The sequence below is a fragment of the Mycteria americana genome, chromosome 15 (assembly GCF_035582795.1).
Source record: "Mycteria americana isolate JAX WOST 10 ecotype Jacksonville Zoo and Gardens chromosome 15, USCA_MyAme_1.0, whole genome shotgun sequence".
NCBI classification, from domain to species: domain Eukaryota; kingdom Metazoa; phylum Chordata; class Aves; order Ciconiiformes; family Ciconiidae; genus Mycteria; species Mycteria americana.
Genome location: NC_134379.1, coordinates 7,250,419 through 7,271,021, shown reverse-complemented (window position 1 = coordinate 7,271,021; position 20,603 = coordinate 7,250,419). Strand labels below are relative to the sequence as shown.

Below are 20,603 nucleotides of genomic sequence, written 5' to 3'. Positions count from 1 at the left end.
TGCGCTTACTTCGTTAAATGGAGGGAGTTCTTTAGACAAAACACAAATGGTTTTTGGAATCTGCTATGAGTTATGAACCTTAGCAGAGCTTTAGAAAAGAATGAATCATTTAATAAGGGTAAGGAGAAAGGCACAATTTATGTCATGTAACTTGGAATATAATTCAGATATAGTCCCTAGAGTTTACTGCCTAAGTCCAGATATACCAGAGGTAAAACTGTTCTGCAGAAATGTTACCTACTTACTCAGTTAATATAGCACACAAGTTGTTTTTTTCCTTGATCTAAACCCCATTGAAAATAATGAAAAGGGTCCAGATGACTAACATACACAGGATTAGACATAATGAGTTAATAAACTCTCAAATTAGGCTCAACAGAAAGTGAAATTTCGAACAACTCCCATTATAAGCAAGCACCCCGCTTCTTGTCCTTAGAGTACGTATATACACGTTCATCCACAAAATGCGATTGCCGCCCTGCAACATTATCACTTCATTGTAAAGCTGTTATCGTGACAAAAAATTGCTTGTTCACAATTTCTTCAGTTGTAAGGGAGGTAGCTACGTAAGACCAGTCATTTCAACATCTTGTATGTAAGGGGATGGAACTATTATCTGATGAAGGAAGCGTGAATGCTGCGAGTTTATACAGCGATGATAATCCAAAAGCAAAGCTTCGGTCAGAAAAGCAGTTGCTGTTAACGTAAAAATTATTAGGAGATAAATATAAACAATGTATCACAATTCAGAACAGCAGCATCCATGTAAGTTCAGAGGGCTGGCGTTACTGCAGGAGCTCGTCTCTGTATGCATCTTCTCTCTTGATTCTTTTACTCTTGGCCTCCTTCCATTTTGGCTGCTTCCTCAGCAGCTCTGGGTTTGGGGTTTTGTGAAGTGCCTGCGAAGCGTTATGAGTTTTGCACTACAGACAGACAGTAATTCACTTCAGATTTGGCACTTTCCCTCCTGCGGCTGGCCCGGTGGATAGCTCCCGGAGTAAGGCAGGACCGCTGAGAGCCTGGCAGGGCAGGGCAGAGCTCAGCCCCGCTCCTCCACCCGCTGCTGCCAGCCTGGGCGATGCCTCCAGGGCCCAGCGTCCCATGGTGTCCATACGGTTGACAAAAAGGAAAAGCTTTGACTAGACCTCATCTTATTTAAGGGCCAAGCTATAAACATATGAGATAGGGTGATTTCTTTTCCTGCAGCTTTAGTACATCTGTTATTTTTTGGTTGCCCTTTCCATCTTGGTCATCTCCACTCTTTTCCCATTGTCCCTCTCCCCTTATTCCCACTGATAGCAGAAGGCACAGTGTTAACAGCAGGAGATTTTTAATTCAGTTTATACGCTAGAGTTCGAGCAACTCATTTCTTAATTAATGGTTTTCTCAACTCTTTTTAATTAATAGTTTTCAATTTTGCTTTATTGCTGGCAGAGGGATTCCTTCTTGTTGCTGAAGTCATTTTGCAACACGTCTCTCTCTGAATTCGTTTTGTTTTGCAGAACAATGAAGGCACGGATGGCATAACTGGCGGCATGAATGCTGCCATTGTGTTTTGTCATCCTGCCTTCCTTGGGAAAACGCGCAGGGCTTCGTTTTGTACTGACCCGCTCTTCCCTCTGCTATTCCTCCCAACTATAATGTGCGTACAAGGAAACGGGGAAGGGAAGGAGAACAAGTAGCCGGTGGCCATCCTCAAAATAAAGCAATAATGGTGGTTATGGTGGGTGTTTACAGTAAGTGAAGATTTTTTTATTTTCAGCTACTAGATGACTTCTGTGTTGGTAGACCAGAGATATTAGCTGGTTTCTTAAACTACAGCCAGACAGGTATTGATGCTACTTTAACAGAAACCAGACACACGCAAAAGAAAGATCCAGCCCTGATTGCCTGTGGTTGTATCCGTCTAATTCTGACTGGCGCTATTGACTCACAGGTCTGCCGGCTATATTTAGAGGTGTGATACGAATGTGATCCTAGATCTGTGAAACAGATGACAAAATCCCGTTGCTCAAGTGCAAAGTGTATTCCTCCAAAGAGAAGGCCAAGCGAGGCTTGGGGGAATCCACCGACAGCTGCTCCGGAGCCAGGCGGAGCACCGGGCTGTGGTGTGCGCTAGAAAAACCAAACTTTTAATGCACTTTTTATATCGCTTGTCCGAATTATGCACTCCAGAATGTCTCAGGGTAAACTTCGGGAATGTAACAGGCCCTCAGCAATGTCCCTCCGCACCGGTGGCACCAGACGGGCTTTGTGTGGCTGCAGGCTGCGGCGGTTTGGCTCATTCTCTCCAAAATCATGGAAAAAACACTCACTGCAGTACCTGTCGAAGAGACCAGCGTCGCCTTAGCTACAGGGGAGGGGCACATCAGCCCGGAGGGTCACGTCAGCCCCCGAGGATCGCCCCGCGGCCCAGAGCTGAGGAAAAAGGGGGAAAATGTCTGATTTTCCTGCTGACAGGGAGGGGCGCGGGGGCAGCCCGCGGCGGGGCGCCCTGCAGTGCCTCCTGACGGCCGCCAGGCGGCGCCATAACCGACCGCCGCGCCACGCCCCCTCTCCCCCGCCCCGGCCTGACGTGACGTCGTCGCGGAGCGCCACGTCCGGCGCGGTCGGCGGGGCGGGGCGGGACGGGCGCGCCCGCCCAGCGAGCCAATGGGGTGTGGGCGCGCGTGCGCGGCTCGTCGGCGCCGGGCGCGCGTCGCGGGCTGAGGCGGAGGGAGGGGGTAAGATGGCGGCGCCCGTCCTGCTGCGAGTGTCGGTGCCGCGCTGGGAGCGGGTGGCCCGCTCGGCGGTCTGCGCGGCCGGCATCCTGCTCTCCCTCTACGCCTGCCATCTGGAGCGGGAGAAGGGCCGCGACCTCCATTATCAGGCCCTGTGTGACCTCAGCGAGCGGGTCCGCTGCTCCGCCGCCATCACCTCCAGGTGAGGCGGGGATGGGACCCGCCACCGCCGCCTCAGGCCGCCGCGGGGAGAAGGGGCTGGGGGCACGGGGAGCGGTGGGGCCGGGCTCCGGAACGCTGCCTCCGGTGCCTCGGGGGCTAAGGCGGGGACTGCTGGGGGTCCAGCGCGGCTTTCTGAGGGGGGCGGCGGCGGCGGGCGGGCTTGGCCGACCGTACGGGCGGCAGGAGCCGGCGGCGGCGGCGAGCCGGGGTTCGTCCCGAGGAGGGCTTGCCTGAGGCGCAGAGGGGGCTGGGCAGCTGGGCCTGTGCTGGGGGCCACAGGGCGGGCAGGCCGAGGAGGGGGGGTGTCGGGGCTCCCGGTTTAGGCAGCCCCTTCCCTGGAGGGCTGGTGTGGGAACGGCTTTCTTTTGGGATCGCTACGGGCTGGAGGGTGAGGCACCCGCAAATTCTGTGGTGTAATCAATGGCAATTAGCTAGAGTGACAGGCGTTTTAGTGGCAAATGCACCTTAGGAAAAAATGCTGTAGGTGTGACTAGTGGTTGAGGCCAACATAAATATGTACAATTGTAGATGATTGGCTTTGGGTGGTTTTAATTGGAGTATTTGAATTGCTTTTTCATTATAATGTTCCTTGGCAGCACAGAAGATTGTCTTTATGATACAGAGGGAGTGCTTCATTTGAGAGAGATTTGTATGCCTCAGCAGCAAAAGCCCAGTCCAAATCTTGATTTATTTTACAGGTTTCCTGTCAGTAATTACTTTAGCAGTTGTTTTCTAAAGGTCAGTGGTTCTTATTTCTGTTAGGAGAGTCAATATATAAATTTTAATATGCTGCTAGCTTGACTTGTTGTCAAGTAACTAGTTGATTGAATTACAATAATGAAAAGACTTAACCTGCTGTATAGTTATAAGTGCTACCAGTATAAACGTGCTACAGGAAATACTTTCCGGTGTAATTTAGCTAAGAAACTCTCCTAAAAGCATATGCTCAAGTATTTCAACTAAAGAAATAAGATGATTTGTCAGCAATCTCAAAACGGCTCTGTGTGTGTATATACGTGTGTGTGTATATATAGGCATATAAAGACATATGCAAAGGTATCCACCGGTAAGGAGCTGGGACAGGGAGGGGTTTGGTTCTTCAGTGAATGCATATATTAAATGCTTCCTTTTTTCTGAATGAGAATTTTGTTGTTATCATGTTAGTGCCTTCAGCTGAATAAGTACTTGAGATTTTTTAAGTTTGGTGGTTTTTTTTTCCTCTCAGTGTAACCTGCATAAAAGCTGTCACAGTTTTTATAAAGGTACTTGCTGTATTATCATAGCAAGCCAATGGGGGAAGAACATGCCTGTACTCTGTCAAGGTGGAAGCTGGTTAAATTGTTTAGGCAAAACATACAGGGAACTCTTATTCTTAAAACCATTTCTGTGGTGACAGGAGTGGGATTGTGTTATATTACAGAGAGATGTGTATCTACAGATGTCTGAAAGGAGGCTCTTGTGATTGAATGAGGGCTTTAATTCTGCTTTTCTCTCTGTCATCAGATAATCTTTAGTTTGTGAAGGTGCTTGTTCATGTTTCTATTTGAGAAGTGTCCTGAAATGAGAAGTTTCAATCTAAATGGGAAGAAGACTTCAATAAGCTTGACAGATAACTTAAACTTATAAATTAAAATTATGCATAGGCTACCAAGATTAAACCACGTGAGTATCGTCAGTTATCTAGTATTCACCACAGCTATAGAGGTAAAAAGAGAATAACAGGGATCTAAGCACCTAAGTAGCCTCTGTAGTAGTCTGTTCTTGTATAGAATTGGTCCTTCATTAGCTTTTTTTTGTTACTGCAAAGGCTGCTATTGAGACAGGGAATTTGAAGTAATAGTTTTAACACATGTTTATTAAACGCTTTGAAGAAGTAAAATAATTCCAATGATATCTTTAGATATTTCTAATTATGGAATAATGCATGGTAATTATAGTGTTTGTTAGTAATGCTGCAGCTGAACTGTTGAGTATGCCATGATAAGACCTGTAAATACTTTACTGCAGGAATTCTATATAATAATATGAACAGTTAGGGACAAAAATCAACTAAAATCTCACTAGCAGTTGCTAGGAGAATCATGCTTAAAGACTGAAGTATTGCAAATGTCAGGATAGCTCATGATAATTAGAGCAGGTGGTAAAAGGAGTTTGTGGAAAAGGAGTATGCGAGTTCTGTTCAGTCAAACCATATTTGGAGAAGAATGTGCTTTCAATGCTGTACAGGACACAGACAAAAAAGGAGTACTGCTTTAAAACTGAGACGAGGGCAAGCAACTTTACAACTTTACTTTTTTTTTTTTTCTTACAACTTTGATGTAAGAATAACATTGAAAGAAATTAATCTTATTTTCTATGTTGCCACAGCTCCCTATCCATCAGTCTTTCTCTCTCCCACTCTCCAGTTGAATATTCCTTGTTACTACCATGTGTCACCAAAGTTTCTCTGAAACTTGATTTCTAAAAGGAACTTTTAACTACTATTTAGATTTCACTGAGATAGCAGAGTTTCAAATACAGTGTTCCAGTGCTTTCACATGTAATGCAGATTTAACTTTCAAGTGTTTCTTTTCTTATTAAGCTATTACACTGGCAATCACAGATTGTATTAGCTGATTAGCAGAGTTAACTCTACAGAGTTAAATGGGTGACAAACTTGTACTTTGTGGCTTTTACTGGCTTCTAGAGTGTTCATTCAGATGTGTGACTTTTTATTTAAGCTAGATTTACTAATGGAACTTGGAGGGTATGATCTTCATATTTCAAGTGTTGACTCTAGCAGTGGACTGAACTCTGAAAAGCACATGATGGTGTTGGGATTAATTTTAACTCTATAGAATAATTAGAATAAATTAGTGTATTCTTCCCTGAGCTGAGTTTCTTTGGAACTAAGTTCTGGTCTTTGGGGAGGATTTTTTCACTAATAAGCTGTTAGTGTTTCCAAGTCTTGCTTTTAAGCCAGATCTGGTATGGGCACAACAGTGAGAACAGAAATGTTGCAAAGATTACCAGCATGCAGAGGGAGGAGCATGAAAAATCTTATATCGTAGACTGACTCATCTAGAAGATTGGAAAGATACCTTCCTAGTATCCCGTATTCAAAATATTAATGGTCAGCATATTTCAAGCTTTTATGATGGGGAAAGTTCATGAAATAGTTTAAGAACAACAACAGCTAAGGACTGTATAATAAGGGAAGGTATTAGAGAAATACCTAATGTTTTCATTTGGCAATTGCTGTAGATGTTTTAACTGAATTGCTGTCTTAAATTGAGAATAATTAAGTGACAAGAATGGCTTTATTTATAATGAAACTGGCTAATAGCAGTTCCCGAAAAATATTTTTGGTTTTGCTGTTACGAGAGTTTCACAAAGGGAGTTAAACTAATAGACAAGTTTCAAGTGATATGGATAGTGGTATGGCTTGAAATAAAATGTGACATTTAAGTAGTAATGCAGAGACCCAGAGCTTTTTGCTTTGTTCTTTTTCTTGTCCTGGGAGCCTTTTGGGTCTTCTAATATGTTTCTGCTTTCTGTTTTGATTAATTTAAGGTTTCTGCAGGCAGATTAGTGGATGGCTCTTTTTGAAGGAAGTTTTGTAGCCTGCCATGTGTTAATGCTGTAACAACTTTAATACAGGCTTAAGATAGCTGGCATGAATGGGCATGAATGACCAAAGGGCACATGTCATTGTATATCTTTAGCAATATTTGTAGCTTTTGGCCAGCTGCGCAAGTGAAGAGGTTTGGAAATGGTCAATATTGATCTAGGTTAACGTCTTTAGCTGAGTCACTGAAGAAGTTCTAGAGTCAAAATAGGATTTTAAGAATCTGTGTTCATCTGGATATCATTTGATAGATGACATATTTTAGGGGTTCCCTGTTCTGAACTTTATGCCTAATGTGCAAGGTCTTGGATTGTCATCTTGTATTTGAGCCAGTCTGAAATGCCTGTTCTGAAGAGGTCTAATATGCATGTCTGCCTTATGTATTCTAGTGGATGCACCAAAATAATCATCTGGTAGTTCTTGAAAATGTACATCTGTAAAATTTTGCGTGTGGTGTGGACAGATCTGTACAGACATGCAGTTGTTTTACTGGATTTGCCAAGCGTGGCCTGTGATAACTGTAGTATTATTGTATTGTTCTGCTCACCTTCATAAATCATTTATACTGTGAATTTAGACCTGTGTGAATGTTATGTTTGAATTGCTTAGTCTCGTGACATAGTACTTCAATGCTATGTTGTGTGAGTATAATTATGCTGGTGTAGAGCTTACTCCTCTGCAGAGTGGGCGTGTAGTTATGCTATAAGATATTGCAGTTAAAACTTTGACCAGTACTGTTTTTCAGTGAAGCACACCTTGCCAGAACTATTGTTCTGGTGCATCTTTATAGAGTGCAGACTGTAACAGAGATCAAGTTGACAAGAACAACCCCATTATCTAAGGAAATGGGACATGGAAGAAACGTTCTCTGACCTCTTCCCTAACCTGATGTTTATATTGCAGGTTCCCGTTAAGTTCTGTTGTGGGGCAGTTCCTGTAAACTTGATGTCTTTCAAGTTTGCTTGATTCCAGGTTAAGAACATTATATAGCAGTTATCTTTCATATTAATGGTAAGTTCCTCATGTCCCAGCATTTTTTTTATTGCTGTACCTGCAAGCAAGTGTTCAGATATGTTTGGGGTTGACAGCTGCAATTGTTAGTGACTGATGTACGGTGAGAAAGGGTAAAGGTAGCTTTATGCAGGTAGTATAAAAGGGGAAGCTTGTTTAGTTCCTTCTTGTGAACCAGCAAATGATGCTCATGTGCTTTTTTGAAATTTTATTAGTTTTATAAGTCTTCGCTAGTCAGTAATTTCTCTAACCTGAGCCAAGTTATTGTTTTTGTTAGGCATCTTCGATTCTGTATAGAAAAAGATAGAAGTTTGATTAAACTGCTGAAGGGCAGTATGTAGAGCAGCTGGTGGTCATTCAATAGGAATCGTATTTGTGGTTCTTAGGCTACCGAAATAGTTTACATAAAAATGTGGTTTCCTGAGACAGAGATAAAAATCTATCCTGTGATTTAAAATTGGTTGTTGTTTATTCCTGAGGTCTGCAAATTGTTAGCTAGCAGGTGTAATGGTGCTTTTTCAGTTATTCTGTAGCAGGGATTCATTGGTTTTGCTGTCTGAGGAAGGTTTGAAGATCTCTAGTTTGTTGATTGGGCAGGGGGAAATCAGTGTAGACAGAATCCATCTAGTGTCAAGCACTTTGCTTCAGCAGGATTTGGAGTGCTGCAGCTGTAGCTAGATGAGCGTGATACAGGTTTTACAGCTAAGGACACTGAGCCAAAAAAGCGCAAACAACTTCAGGCCAAGAAAGGTTCTCTTATCCTGCTCTTTTAGCCTGGTTTCTGAGAAGATTTTTGCCTTTGTGTGTTGTGTATTAATGATTTATTTTATAATTTTTCATTTTTTTATGGCAAAATTTAACAAAGGATACAAGTTACTAAAGTTTTGTAGAAACAGATTCAGTGCCAAAGGGGAGGGGAGAGGAACTCAAAGTAATACCTCTGCTGAAGAGAAAAAAACCTGCCATATGAGCGAAGGTTATCTGTCCCATTCTGTCAGCCAGCCAGCCAGGCGGCACATGTGCAAACAGGACAAAGACAGAGCTGAGAGATAATGGACTTGATTGGGGAGGCAGGGTACAGAGGCTGGAAGGTGTGAGCTGGGAGGGATCTGGTTATTCTGTGTGCTGGGGAAGGAAGGTGTTTCAGAAACATCTGTAGAAAACCAGCTTCGTTAGTTCTAAAGCAAGTTGTTCCCAAAGTAGCAGAAGCTGAGTTCAAGTGATTTTTGTCTCATCTTTTTAATGGAAAATTGATGACTTAGTACTTCAGACGGATATAATACATAGTGGCTGAGGCACATCTTTTATAAAATACAGCAGTACCTCAGCTACATGAAGTTTTTTTTCAACCTTACAGTGATCTGGTCTCGAACATATGTATTTTTGCCTTTCATAAATACATCATTTCTAGCTTGACTGGGGTTTGCAGCAGGGCTGAATTATTTTGCCTGATGCAAAGTAAACTTCACAAAGTGCCTGTAGTTCAAATTTGGACTTCATTTATGATAGCTTAGTAGAAGAGATTATGTAGAAGGAATACAATGCTGTTGGCTTGTAGCTTGAATAACCAGTGCTTCTGTGAAGACTGCTATAAAATAATTAACCATTGTCTGCTTGAGATTTTGCTGATCTAGACAGTGGGATTTTTGCAGACTGTTTCTGAGGTAGAGCTGGAGGATATATAGAACAAAATCTCATTTGTTTATGGTAAATACTGCTAATAGATTTAAACATGAAATTAAGTGAAACAAATTTTGAGCACTCTTGGCAAGCCTACAAATGGGAATTTTTAATCTCCTTTCTTTCTTGTGGCTTCTAATTAAAGGCTTTTCCTTAATTTATTAAAACTGTTAGACAGGCCTAAGCAACCTGGGTAACCATGAACTAGGTTTAATCCAAAACCCTCTAGTGAAGCTGTAAAGAAGCTGCAACCAAAGTTTTTTAACATTGGTAAGTATTAACATGCTCCAGATCCTTTGACCTTTATATGAGCTTTTCACTGAAGGCGATGTGTGAACATAGGCCAGCTTTACTCCTCTCCTGAGAACTTTCATTCTGTACCATAACTTATCTCAGAAGTCAGATGACACTTAAGGAAATATGCGTATCACTTGTCAAGTGTAGGCTTTTTTTAGAAAATATGTATTGTTTCCTCAGGGTTACAAAGTGGTAAATGGTGCTTGCTATTGATAACAAAATAATGCTTATGGGATGAAAAATAATCCTGAAATGAGGGGCTGTAGGTAAGCTACTACTCAGAAAACAGAACTTGAGCTCTTTACTTACAGTTCTCTGAAAATACAGTCTTATTTTATTACTGTTGTCTGCCCTTTTCATTGCAGGAAACCTAAAAATTGAGGGAGATAAATGTGTTGGAAAACCTGCTGCTGCATAAATGCAGAGTGTTCTCAGATTTTGAATCATACATGCCATTTAATAATCTGGTCTCCTGATGGATTTGATAGCATTTTCAACTAGACATTTAGGAGATGAGAATGTGAACTGGGAAGTATGATATGTGTGCTTTGTTCGAGGCATCTGCTACTCGCTGATGTCAGGGACATGGTACTGAAGCTAGCTGGACTTGACCTGATCTAGTATGGTTATTTTCATGTTAAAATGAATATACAGCAGTTAGTTCTTTTCTTGACATGAGAACTAAGGATTGCCAAGTGAAAATGAGGTGATATGATTCTGGAATTCATTACCGGGGGATGTTGTGGAGGTCAAAAGTATGTGTTCAGAAAGCATCTAAGTACATTCAGGAAGGCTTCGAGGTAGGCTACTGAGCATGTTGATGCAGGTGACACCCCAGTTCAGAAGTTTCTTAAGCTGATTCTTAACTTAATGATGATTGAGGTCAAGGAGAGCATCTTGGAGAATGATGTCTGTGTAAAAGTCCTTAAAAACATCTCCTGCAGGTGACTGTCAGAATTGGAGTGCTTGGCTAGAAAAAGCAGTATAGCATTTCTTACAGAGAGTGGATGAGATGATAATCTGACTCCTGGCTAAATATATACTTTTTGTTTGTTTGTTTTGACTTGTTGTGTTTGGCAGGCTTGGAATTCTTTTGCTTTTTGAGCTATTACTGATAACTTACAGCTTTTAACTTGTTAAACATGGAGGTTGTTTACTTGTCCTTTAAAGTGACTGAGATGCTAGTGTACTGCATGAGGTTCTCTTGGTTGCCTTTCTGCTGGTGGTATTGTCTCTGCTAAATTACGGTAAAATGTTTAGAGTTAAAGTGTACTCCCATAATACGCTGTTCCAGAATGTAGAGGATGTTCATAATTGTGCAAAAGAAGTAATGATTTAACAGTATAAGATTTTGTTGGAGATATGTCACTTGTGGATCAAAATGACCTCAGTTGTTCTTATCTTCCTGTTAAGAAGTGTCAGGTGCATGCAAATACTACTTTAAACTTCTAAAAATGCAAAAATGCAACACTTCTGAGCTTTGTTAAATATCACAAACCAAAAGGGATGCTGTTTAGAGGGTGGATAATAATTTTCAAGACCTCCTTTTGATAAAAGGAAATGCACATTGGACTAAAAGTCACTGTAGTATTCAATTTTAGGTGTTGGGAAACTACATGAACAGTTCTAAACACTTTGTCTTGGATTTCTTGAATCACTATTCTAAAAACTTTTTTAAAGAACATTCCAAGTTGTACCTGCAAATGAGAAGTGAAGCAGGCTGTCATTTTGAACAGAGAGAGGGGATTTGAGTTACTTGAAACATACAAGAAGATGTTGTAAAGATTTATTTTAAAACTTTCTTGAAGTTAGTTCAGATTGCTTTTCTTTGTTTTTTTTTTTTTATAGGAGTGAAATTTGGGTGTGGCAAAAGTAGACTTGCCACATGTGTTTGTCATAGTGCTCTGAATCACGCAGGGTGACTTCAGCATGATTTTCACAATGGAACACTTGACTCCTTCAGGGATGGGGAGCCACAAGACAGTACCAGGAAAAAGTTGGTGATGTTGGACTATGTTTTATTTTGCTGTGCAAGCAACTCTTTAATTAGTGCAGTTCATTTTACTTAGCATTCTGTATCCACAAAATGGATCCGAGTTAACAATAGTTCTTGTAAATTATGTTCTTTATAAGAAAGGCAAGTTCTGTAAGAACTTCTGAGCAGTTTATAGTCCTTTTTACTGATTTTTTTTTTTTTCTTGGAGTTTATTGTTAGGACTGCAATCTTTCTTCTTGCTATTTGTTTGCCATATGTTTTTAGACTTTCAAAGTTATCATAACTCAGGTGTGATTTTGGCGTGAGAAGGAAGATAATACTCAATTGTCGTCTTCCTCCAATTGCTTGCAAAAGTGCTTGGTTCATTGTGCATTTTAGTGGCTTTTGGGACCTCCTTGGTAGAATTAGGAGATTACTTAGCTTCTTCAGTAGAGAAATTAGATGGAAATAGAAATACACAAAGTCTAAATATCTTACTTTTCAGATTGATGCAGAAAACTTCCTCACACCTCAAACCTTATAAGGCTGGAAAAAGTGTTTCATCTTAAACCACAGGCTTCTTAGCTGTCTTGAAGTGTGTGGAACAAGATGCGAGATTAGAGCTGTACTCCACGGACTGAAATTTAATACTTGATGTCCTTAAAGCTGCTACAAGGCCAACAAGATACTTAATGAACTATTGCCTGTGGAAAAAGCTTTCACCATGCTCTGACCTTCTTGCAGCTATGAACAGATCACTTGGGGACACTGACTGTCAGGAAGGGCTTGAACTTGTTATCTTTCCATCAGCAACACTTTATTCACTTGTAGAATAACTGTAGGGGAAGATTCTGTAGTCTAAAGTTTCTGATGTTCTAAGCCTGAGTTTGCTCTCAAACATGACAAGATCTCATGAGCATCAGAAGAAGTGAGAGCATACAGCTAGGGCAGGGAGAGGGTAGGAATCCAGCATCCTGCAGTTACTTTGAGCTAGGCTAATGCTGAACCACAGACTTAGGCATGCTTTGAGTTATGCTGGTTAGTCTTTTGGTAAGGAAAGCCTGAGTGTGTTCAAATAGAGTTTAATGTCACCCTACAAAGAATTCTCACTTGGAGACTAGAACAATAAATTGCACCTGTGGATAGTAAGCTGAAGCATCTATACATGTGGTAATACAGAAAAATAAAAATAGACTATTAAATGCAAAATGATGATACCTTTAATATATTTGTCTGGCTCTTTGATACTGCATTTGGTAGCTGGACAACATGAAACAATCATTACACGTGCTGTGACCATCTTACCAAAGTAAGGCTAAAAAATAAAACAGTTCTCACTTAAAATCCAGATAATGTTCAGTCTGTGGGAGGAAGGTCTCGTCGTAGCTGAGATTCTTTGGAACTTGCAGTATTTCTTTATAATGTTTGCTTATGTATTGTTGCATGGCATTTGGTCTTTTTTAAAATCCCTCTCTCTTGGAAGTGTGGCTCCCTTAGCTGTGAAGTGCTGCCCTCGCATCTCTACAGCTGTTTTTCTGGATCTTTGCCATCCATCCTTGATACTACTTTGCCCACAAACTATACCATACGTTAATTGGGACTGTTGGCCTTCAGATGCTGCAGGGAGGATATGTAACCAGTCTTGTCCCTCGCAGTTTGCATAGCCCCAAACTTGCGCTGGGATAACCGCAAGGAGCCAGGCAGTATTGCACTGCTTCCCAAGCAGTTGACTTTGTGTCTTCTAACGCTTTGCAGCTCTGGTGTGCGAGGCATTGTTCCCGTGGTAAAACAAGTGTCGGTCTCTTCTGTGCTGGCTTGAAGGTTTATATTTGCACATAAGTTTCACTTCAGTCATTTTACAAGATTTGAGACCTAACTAGTTGAAAGTATGTTTGGTTTTTTTACTGTTTATGCAGTAAACATGCTTTCTAGGAATTGGTACCTAATTCTCTGCTCGGTTTCTTGGGAAGAAGAGCACAAGACCTGGCTATAATAGTTGCAGACAGTTACTAAGTTTGAATTAAAATGATTAATTTGAATATGTTTTGAAAATATTGCACAAATGGCTGTGAGATCATGAAGTATTTTGGAGATGGTATTAAATTGTACTTATTGTGGTACCTTTCTCATGTGATGAAACTGCTTGTAATGTGGTGGTAGCCCCCTGGTCTTTCACTGGTCTCAGATATACGGTGAAGTATATCAGCAATGTTCCTATAGCATGCAGAGAGCAAACCTATACTGTGCCTTGGTGTAGTAGAACCATTGCCTCTAGTACAACAACCTATTTGGAAACTGCACTTCTGCTGGCATAAATGTAGCATGCTAGCGTTTTCTGCTGCAACAGCAGTGAGGAGTTGTGCTTTTTTTACACAGTTACATGACAGTTAACCTGATAATGTGAACCTAGCCTTACATTTATGTAGTGCTTGACTTGATGCTCCAAAGACACGCTGGCAGATATCCTAACGTTCTCTTGTAAGTGAATTAAGTTGCATGTTGAAGTAGCATTAACTTCTCTTCATATTTTCAAGTGGCACTAATAAATACAGTCCTTACTTTGCTTTTACAAATAATGGCGTGATCTGCCTTAGGGCATCAAATTAATGGTTTCTAGCACAAATACATTTGCAAATTTAATCTTTTATCCCCCTTATTGCAGCAGCAGTTTTGTAGGGCTTGTACCGCTTTCTACCTTATCACTAAGAAGTTGAAAGTCACTTTGTGGTTAAGATGCTAGTTCAAAATGTTGCACTGTGCGAGGGCTCTAACAAATGAGGTCTGTGAATCTTGTTATGGCACTATCCCCAGCTTGTCTGCTTGACAGATTTGGGTTCCTCCTAAGGTGTTAGACTGATCAGGAGCAGCTGAAGTGCAAACATGTTCTGATTTGCTTGCTCTGATGCCAGGGAGGTAAGTGCTGGCAGAGCTGGTAATGACTAGTTACCAAGTTGTACCGTTTTCCCTCAGCTGTGTAGTGAGCATGTGTCCAGCTTACTTGGTGGAGAGAACTGCTAAAGCTATCGTTGGAGGAAGGAGGTGTTTATTTGACAAAAGAGCTTTAAACTACAACCTTAGGAAGCAGACATGGTATTTGGTGAAGTTGCAGCTGTGTGAACGTGGCAGTTTCTGGTGTGTCAAATAACTTTTAATCGGCAATGTGTGGGATAAAATTGTACCTAGTGCAACCCCTGTTGCAAGCTGCTTGGTTTTTCAAGATAACCCGGAACTTCATATAGGACTGCAGTGGTCATGCCAGAATATATGTATCTACTTTTTTTTTTTTCCCCCCAACAGGGATGAACTGAAAATACTGATGTAAAGCAATAGGTGCCCAAATACAAGTTAATTAGTTTCACTGTTTTACAGATGGGGTCGAGGATTCGGTCTGTTGGGTTCCATCTTTGGAAAGGACAGTGCAATAAATCAGTCAAACAGTGTTTTTGGACTCGTGTTTTATATACTACAAATGCTACTTGGTAAGTATTAATTCGGTTTAGAGCCTAAAGTACATAACAGGTCTGTGATGATGAAAGAGGAGTGCTTTATACGTTGCGCAGTCTGCAAGAGAACAGCTAAATGCATGTGACTTATCTTTTTTTTTAGCACCAGTCTAACGATACATCTGTCCAAAGGGCTTAAAAACGCAACTGATAACAAGAGCAATTGCATTTTTTTCCTGCTACGCTATTAATATAAGTGTCAAAACAGTTGCTGCACTGGTATTTTCACTTAATATATTTAGCATTGGATTGCATGATAGAAAAGAGAGGAAATAAAAATGGAATTTACAAGTTTTGCAGGAGTAATAGAGATAGCAGGCAAAAAAGTGCATGAAATGTAATGTATACATATTTCTTCGTATCTATATGGTCTGCTATAAAGCTATTAATATTGATAGGCATAACTTGACCAACCTGTAACTTTCCCGTAACTCAGGAATACGGAAGATGGTAAATACTACACATACTTCTTACCAAAGGACTGTCCTACAGAACCTAGAAGCTCCCCTCCAAATAGTGATTTGTCAGCCATCTTGAACTCATGGTACTTTAAACAGACTTTTATGTAATACAAACTTGCTGAGTAGCCTTCAGTTTGAATTAGAGTGCTTAGGCTTTTTGCTTTGTGTCGAAGGGGGGAATGAGAGCAGCACTAGTAACTTTCTCTCTCTTGTTGCAGGTATGACAGCAAGTGCAGTAGCAGCTCTAATCCTCATGACATCCTCCATAGTGTCTGTAGTAGGGTCATTGTACTTGGCATACATTCTGTACTTCGTGCTGAAGGAATTTTGCATTGTCTGCGTCATCACATATTTGCTGAACTTCATTCTCTTTATCATCAACTACAAACGACTAGTTTATTTGAACGAGGCCTGGAAACGGCAACTCCAACCCAAACAGGAATAACGCCTGTTTGAACTTTTGACTGACAGTCTGAAGACCCAACTTCCATTAAGTTTATTTTGCAGTAATTTTTTATTCTCCATATCAGACACTTTCCCTGAGAATCATAACTGAATTTTTAATTATAAATTTGAAGGGGCCCTAGATAATTTTTTTTGTGCTAATCTTCAATTTAAATGTGGTTATGAAAGAAAGCTCTGATACAATCAAAGACAAGCTTTAACTTTACTTTGAAGGAGTTTTAGCCACAGTAAAACCTAGACTCTCTCTCTTCCCCCTCCACTTGTGAAGTGGGTAACACTTGCTATAAAATATCCTGTATATAAATTCAGGTATAACAAGATGTGATCACGACATTAAATATTCTAGACTAGCATTACCATATTTAATGTTGCCATGTTTACAGTATGTGTATTACTTTTTTTTTTTTAGCTGATGGACTTAGATTTGACTAGGACTTATACTGTAAATAAAATTAGAAATACTGGTTTCATCCCTGGAGAACTCACTGTACAATCAGTTTTGTTAGCCTAGGAGCTGTCAGAGTGTTCAGCTAATAGTCGCCTGACACGATGGAAGAAGTGACCTCTATAGAGAACACCATGTTGCTGCACTCACTGCTAGTGCTTTCACAAGAATGATGGTTGGATTTTGTTCCTTTTTGGGTTTGTTTTTTTTTTTGTCTCCAGTAACGAAAATGGAATTAAAGCTGAAACCTGAAGTATGTTCATTAAACCACAACTTCATTAATTTCTGTACAGAATGAAAATAGCTTAATGTGGTCAATAGAAAGCTGCCACGGGGATATTATTTGCAGATTGGGGGTTGGTGTATCAAAGTGTTCTTTGAAAGGACTTAATTTCCATGCAGAGCTGTTCCATTTTTAAACTGTGGTCAGACAGCCAGTGTTACTAATGTTTGATGTTATATGAATGCTGCAGTATAGTATTGCAATTTGCAGTGGAAACCACTGAGTGGGATAACCAAGTAGCACACTGAAGAAGCAGTTACTTAATTGATCTTCGTCAGGATCTTTGGTTTGTGCTATATTGGGAAACGAACTTTAGGCCTGACACACATAAGATCCCTTGGAAGGGCAACCTGTTTAGTGGGATAAGTAAGTGAATGTGCTCCCGAAAATGAAATGTGATATAGTGCTATCATTGCTCTTTCTAATAACTAATTAAAAAAAGAAATTAAACTGCAGATTTAAACAAAGGAACAAAATTGTAAATGTTGTTTCTGCACTCAGTATTCTAAGGCTGAATGTTAAAAGTGCCTTCGGTCTTAAAATCTTAAACCAAATACTTTGTGTTCAACTTGGCAGGCAGAAGTGTCCTTGCTTTAAAAATGAACAAACAAACAACATTCCCAGCAGACTTGCTGGGGATAGAAGAGTATTAAGAGATCTATTTTAGTTTTTAGACTGAGAAGTGGTAGCAATATTGTTTCAGTTAACTTAAATCAGTGCGATAGAACGTTGATGGTGTGATTCAGAAAAGTTAAATTTTTTGTGTTTCAGACTACTCTGTGACACCAAAATGTATCGGTTCAGCTACTTTCTGTAATTGGTGCTGTGCTGCTTTTTGCCCTTGTCAGCTTCTAAATATGAAGAATTCCAACTGCATACCCATTTATTTAAAGAATTACTTTAACTAATTTTAGGAGTTTTTTCTTGAACATGAATATCAGAGAGACACTTATGTTGTATGACTAAGTGGATTATAAACACTAAGTTGCTGAGGATAAACTTGACTGTGAAACATGCAGTGTTCTGTAGAGAAAATAGAATTTTTATTGAATTCACAAAATAGTATTTAAATTACTACTGAACTAATTTTCTGGTTTGTATCAAGGATGTAGGTGGAAACTGCTTTTATGTATAGAGTTCTGTGGTATGAGTAACATCTGTTGCATGTAACACTAAATTACTTGTCCCTCTTGTCTAACAGTTTTAGACAACAATTCATTAAATGCGTTTTGTATTGACCAGAGTATAGTTAAAGCTTGTCTTGATGTTTAGTTCTGTCTCTCAAATGCCTTGAACTTTGATATGAGGGGAGCAAATGATGTTAAACTGGTCCCTTAAGGCTTTACTTTGTTCTCTTACAAGCCTTGAGGCAATATCACTGTTTAGATTTGTTGTATAGATTTATTTTGATGCCTTAGTGTAGATCACAGGAATGCATCTTTTTCATCCAAGGAGGAGGTGAACACGTGCTGCCTGAAATGGTTAGTCGCAGCGCTAATATCTCAGAACAAGCAGCAATGGAGACAAGTATAATCAACGATTACTTGGTCCAGTTTCTGGGTGCAGTGCACACCGAAAAAAAGGAAAAAGGCCCCATCAGCTGAAAGTGTAGGTGTTGACTAACTTCACTGTGTCTTGTGCTTGTCTGTGTGGGCATAGTCTGTTAATTCAGTTTGTTTAGTAAAATTGTTTAGGGCCAGATTTTCAGCAGTCGTGTCTGCAGTCCTTGTTTGTGTGCACATAGGGATCAAATGGAAATTGAGTTTGGTCTCTGGAAGAATTTGCAGCTACACTTTGTGCACGAACTTGCAAATCTGATCCTTAATTGTGAACTCTCGTGTCTTGTGTGCTTTTCTTGCAGTTACTTTTTACTGGAAGTGATTTGCTAGAAATGGCCCTAACTCTTCTACTTTCTCTCTTGTGCTTCAGAAATGCGGTTGGCCTGGATAAAGGGCAAAATAGTATTAGCAGTAGAAATTTGGACCTTTTTGCTTCCAGGTCTTTGACTCTTTCCTCATTGCTCCCAATGATAGAAACAGCATATTTCTTCCAGTAAAATGGCTCAGGTTACAATTTAGTAATGTGATGGAAATCAGATGAGCGTTTCATGCAACTGCCCTCCCTGCCTGCCCCCAGCCAAAACAAACGTTGTGGCAAATATGTGGTTGATATTAATTTGACCCTTCCAAATCCGAAGGCAAATCCTGAGAAATCTTGAGGTTACAAGAGTATGGGTAAAAGCTAGTAAATAATACCTGGTCTGGCAGAGGGAGAGGGCGGCAGTATCATTACACAGATTCTGGTTGTGGTTTCAACACTCATGAGAACGGAGGGGAAAAAAATTCATAATATGCAAACAGCGGTTCTGAATTTGCGCTCTTCCTCCCCCTCCTTGGCTTTCAGAAGTTCTGCAGGGAGGGGCGGATTGGAAAAGCAAAAGAACCTCATCCCAAAACCTGCTTAGGAATTAAACATTCCTGAAATCCTCTTACTGTAAGGTACTTGCTACTCTTAAGGCCAACGAAGCATTCAAGTCTCGTATAGGAAATGAATGTTCTTGGAAGTTTCTTACTGTAAAGTGTTTGCAGCGCTAAGGCCAATGAAACATTCCCTACCACCTTTGATACCTAAAGTGACAACAAATCTCTCTTATGAGGAGATTTCTGCATACTGTAGTACGCATTTGTCTTCTGCCGTACAGAGTCTCTCGGTCGTTCAAAAAGATTGATGAGGTGCTTCAGGCAGCACTTGATGCTCCTAATTTATATGGGCTGAAGTCAAAGAGAGATCGAATAGCTTTGGTTCTGCCAATGTTGTTTAAACGTGATCTAGACAAAACTGGTCCAGAAAAGATGAAGTATTCTGTTACCATAAAACTGTATTAAGCATGGCCTAAATATTAGGTGTTTGTTCTGTATAGTATGTTCCATCAACTATTTATTACTAGTGCTTTAAACTCCAAATTAAACACCCATTTAAATGGAGTCATTGAGCAGATGTTCCTTTTATCAATATAGGTTGAGAGATTCTCTATTGGAGGTCTAGGATACAATTTTGCTAACAGGTAAAACAATGTAAATATGTATGAATTCTATTTGTTGCACATAACTTTTTGGTATAAAAAAAATAAATGTAGAAATTACCTGTGGACGTCTTGCTGCAATCATTCTTATGCTGCATTCATGCAGTCCAAACATAAGAGCTTGAATGAACCCAATCAGAGGCCTTTTTGGACTCAGTCTGAGCCTTAGAAACTGTTTTTAAAGTCAGTACTGTAATTCTGTTTCTAGAAACGTACTAAGTTGTGATTTTTTTTTTTCAAAGACATTGTGTGTTAGCAGTAGAAGGGTTAAAGCACTTGTGTCCCCAGAGATACCAGTTTATAGAATTTCTGCAGCTTCATTGTGTCTTGCTGAATGTTGTGTGCACATGGGTGTGTAAAGGTTGAGCAGCGTGGACTTAAGGCTTTAACTGTTTACAGGTCTTTAAGCAACATGCAAAAAAAACCTGCTAGGAATGTTACTTTTATCACTTCCTGCGTTCCTTGGTTCTGTAGGTCTGCTCTAACTCCACACCGACAAGATCACAAAGTATCTGGAAACTGCTGTATGTTTTCCTGGATTTGGGGGGGAGGGAGGGAGCTTTTGGGGAGGGGTTGGATAGGCGGCTTGGGTTTACAATTGCACTGAGCTGTTAAGAACAAGCAGGAACTAAGACTCTGAAATGTGTGCTTGCCATACGTGTGGATATTAAACTTTGCATCTGTTTCGTTGGACTGAATGAAAGCAAGAGCTTTCTCTTCTGCAACCGCAAGCCCTGTGTGTTATAGGGATCTAAGCCCTAGTTTGTAACACGTTAATGATGTCAAATCTTTATCTGTATTTGGATGTGGCAGCTGTTGGTATGTCATGTCTGTTGAAATGGGGAAGAAAAT

The 20,603-nt window shown here is 40.4% G+C and overlaps 1 protein-coding gene across 3 annotated transcripts; it reads left to right on the top strand.

Moving 5' to 3' along the window:
- The first annotated feature begins 2,678 nt into the window (after positions 1 to 2,678).
- On the top strand, positions 2,679 to 19,819 carry VKORC1L1 (vitamin K epoxide reductase complex subunit 1 like 1). Of its 3 annotated transcripts, XM_075518336.1 has the most exons (5): positions 2,679 to 2,922; positions 3,641 to 3,680; positions 14,882 to 14,991; positions 15,452 to 15,559; positions 15,695 to 19,819. In XM_075518336.1, exons 1-5 carry the CDS (start codon positions 2,729 to 2,731, stop codon positions 15,930 to 15,932), a joined length of 690 nt encoding a protein of 229 aa, XP_075374451.1. In that variant the 5' UTR covers positions 2,679 to 2,728; the 3' UTR covers positions 15,933 to 19,819. The 3 variants fall into 3 exon arrangements, with proteins under 3 accessions (XP_075374451.1, XP_075374452.1, XP_075374454.1); XM_075518337.1 differs by lacking the exon at positions 15,452 to 15,559 and having other exon boundaries at positions 2,680 to 2,922; XM_075518339.1 differs by lacking the exons at positions 3,641 to 3,680; positions 15,452 to 15,559 and having other exon boundaries at positions 2,683 to 2,922.
- The last annotated feature ends 784 nt before the right edge of the window (positions 19,820 to 20,603 follow it).

What these genes read in the sequence shown, in the direction of transcription:
- VKORC1L1 (XM_075518336.1), top strand. Translation starts at nt 2,729, where the DNA reads ATGGCGGCGCCCGTCCTGCTGCGAGTGTCGGTGCCGCGCTGGGAGCGG. An exon ending in TCCGCCGCCATCACCTCCAG is followed by an intron (nt 2,923 to 3,640) that starts GTGAGGCGGGGA and finishes TTTATTTTACAG; the next exon opens with GTTTCCTGTCAGTAATTACT. An exon ending in TCAGCCATCTTGAACTCATG is followed by an intron (nt 15,560 to 15,694) that starts GTACTTTAAACA and finishes CTCTTGTTGCAG; the next exon opens with GTATGACAGCAAGTGCAGTA.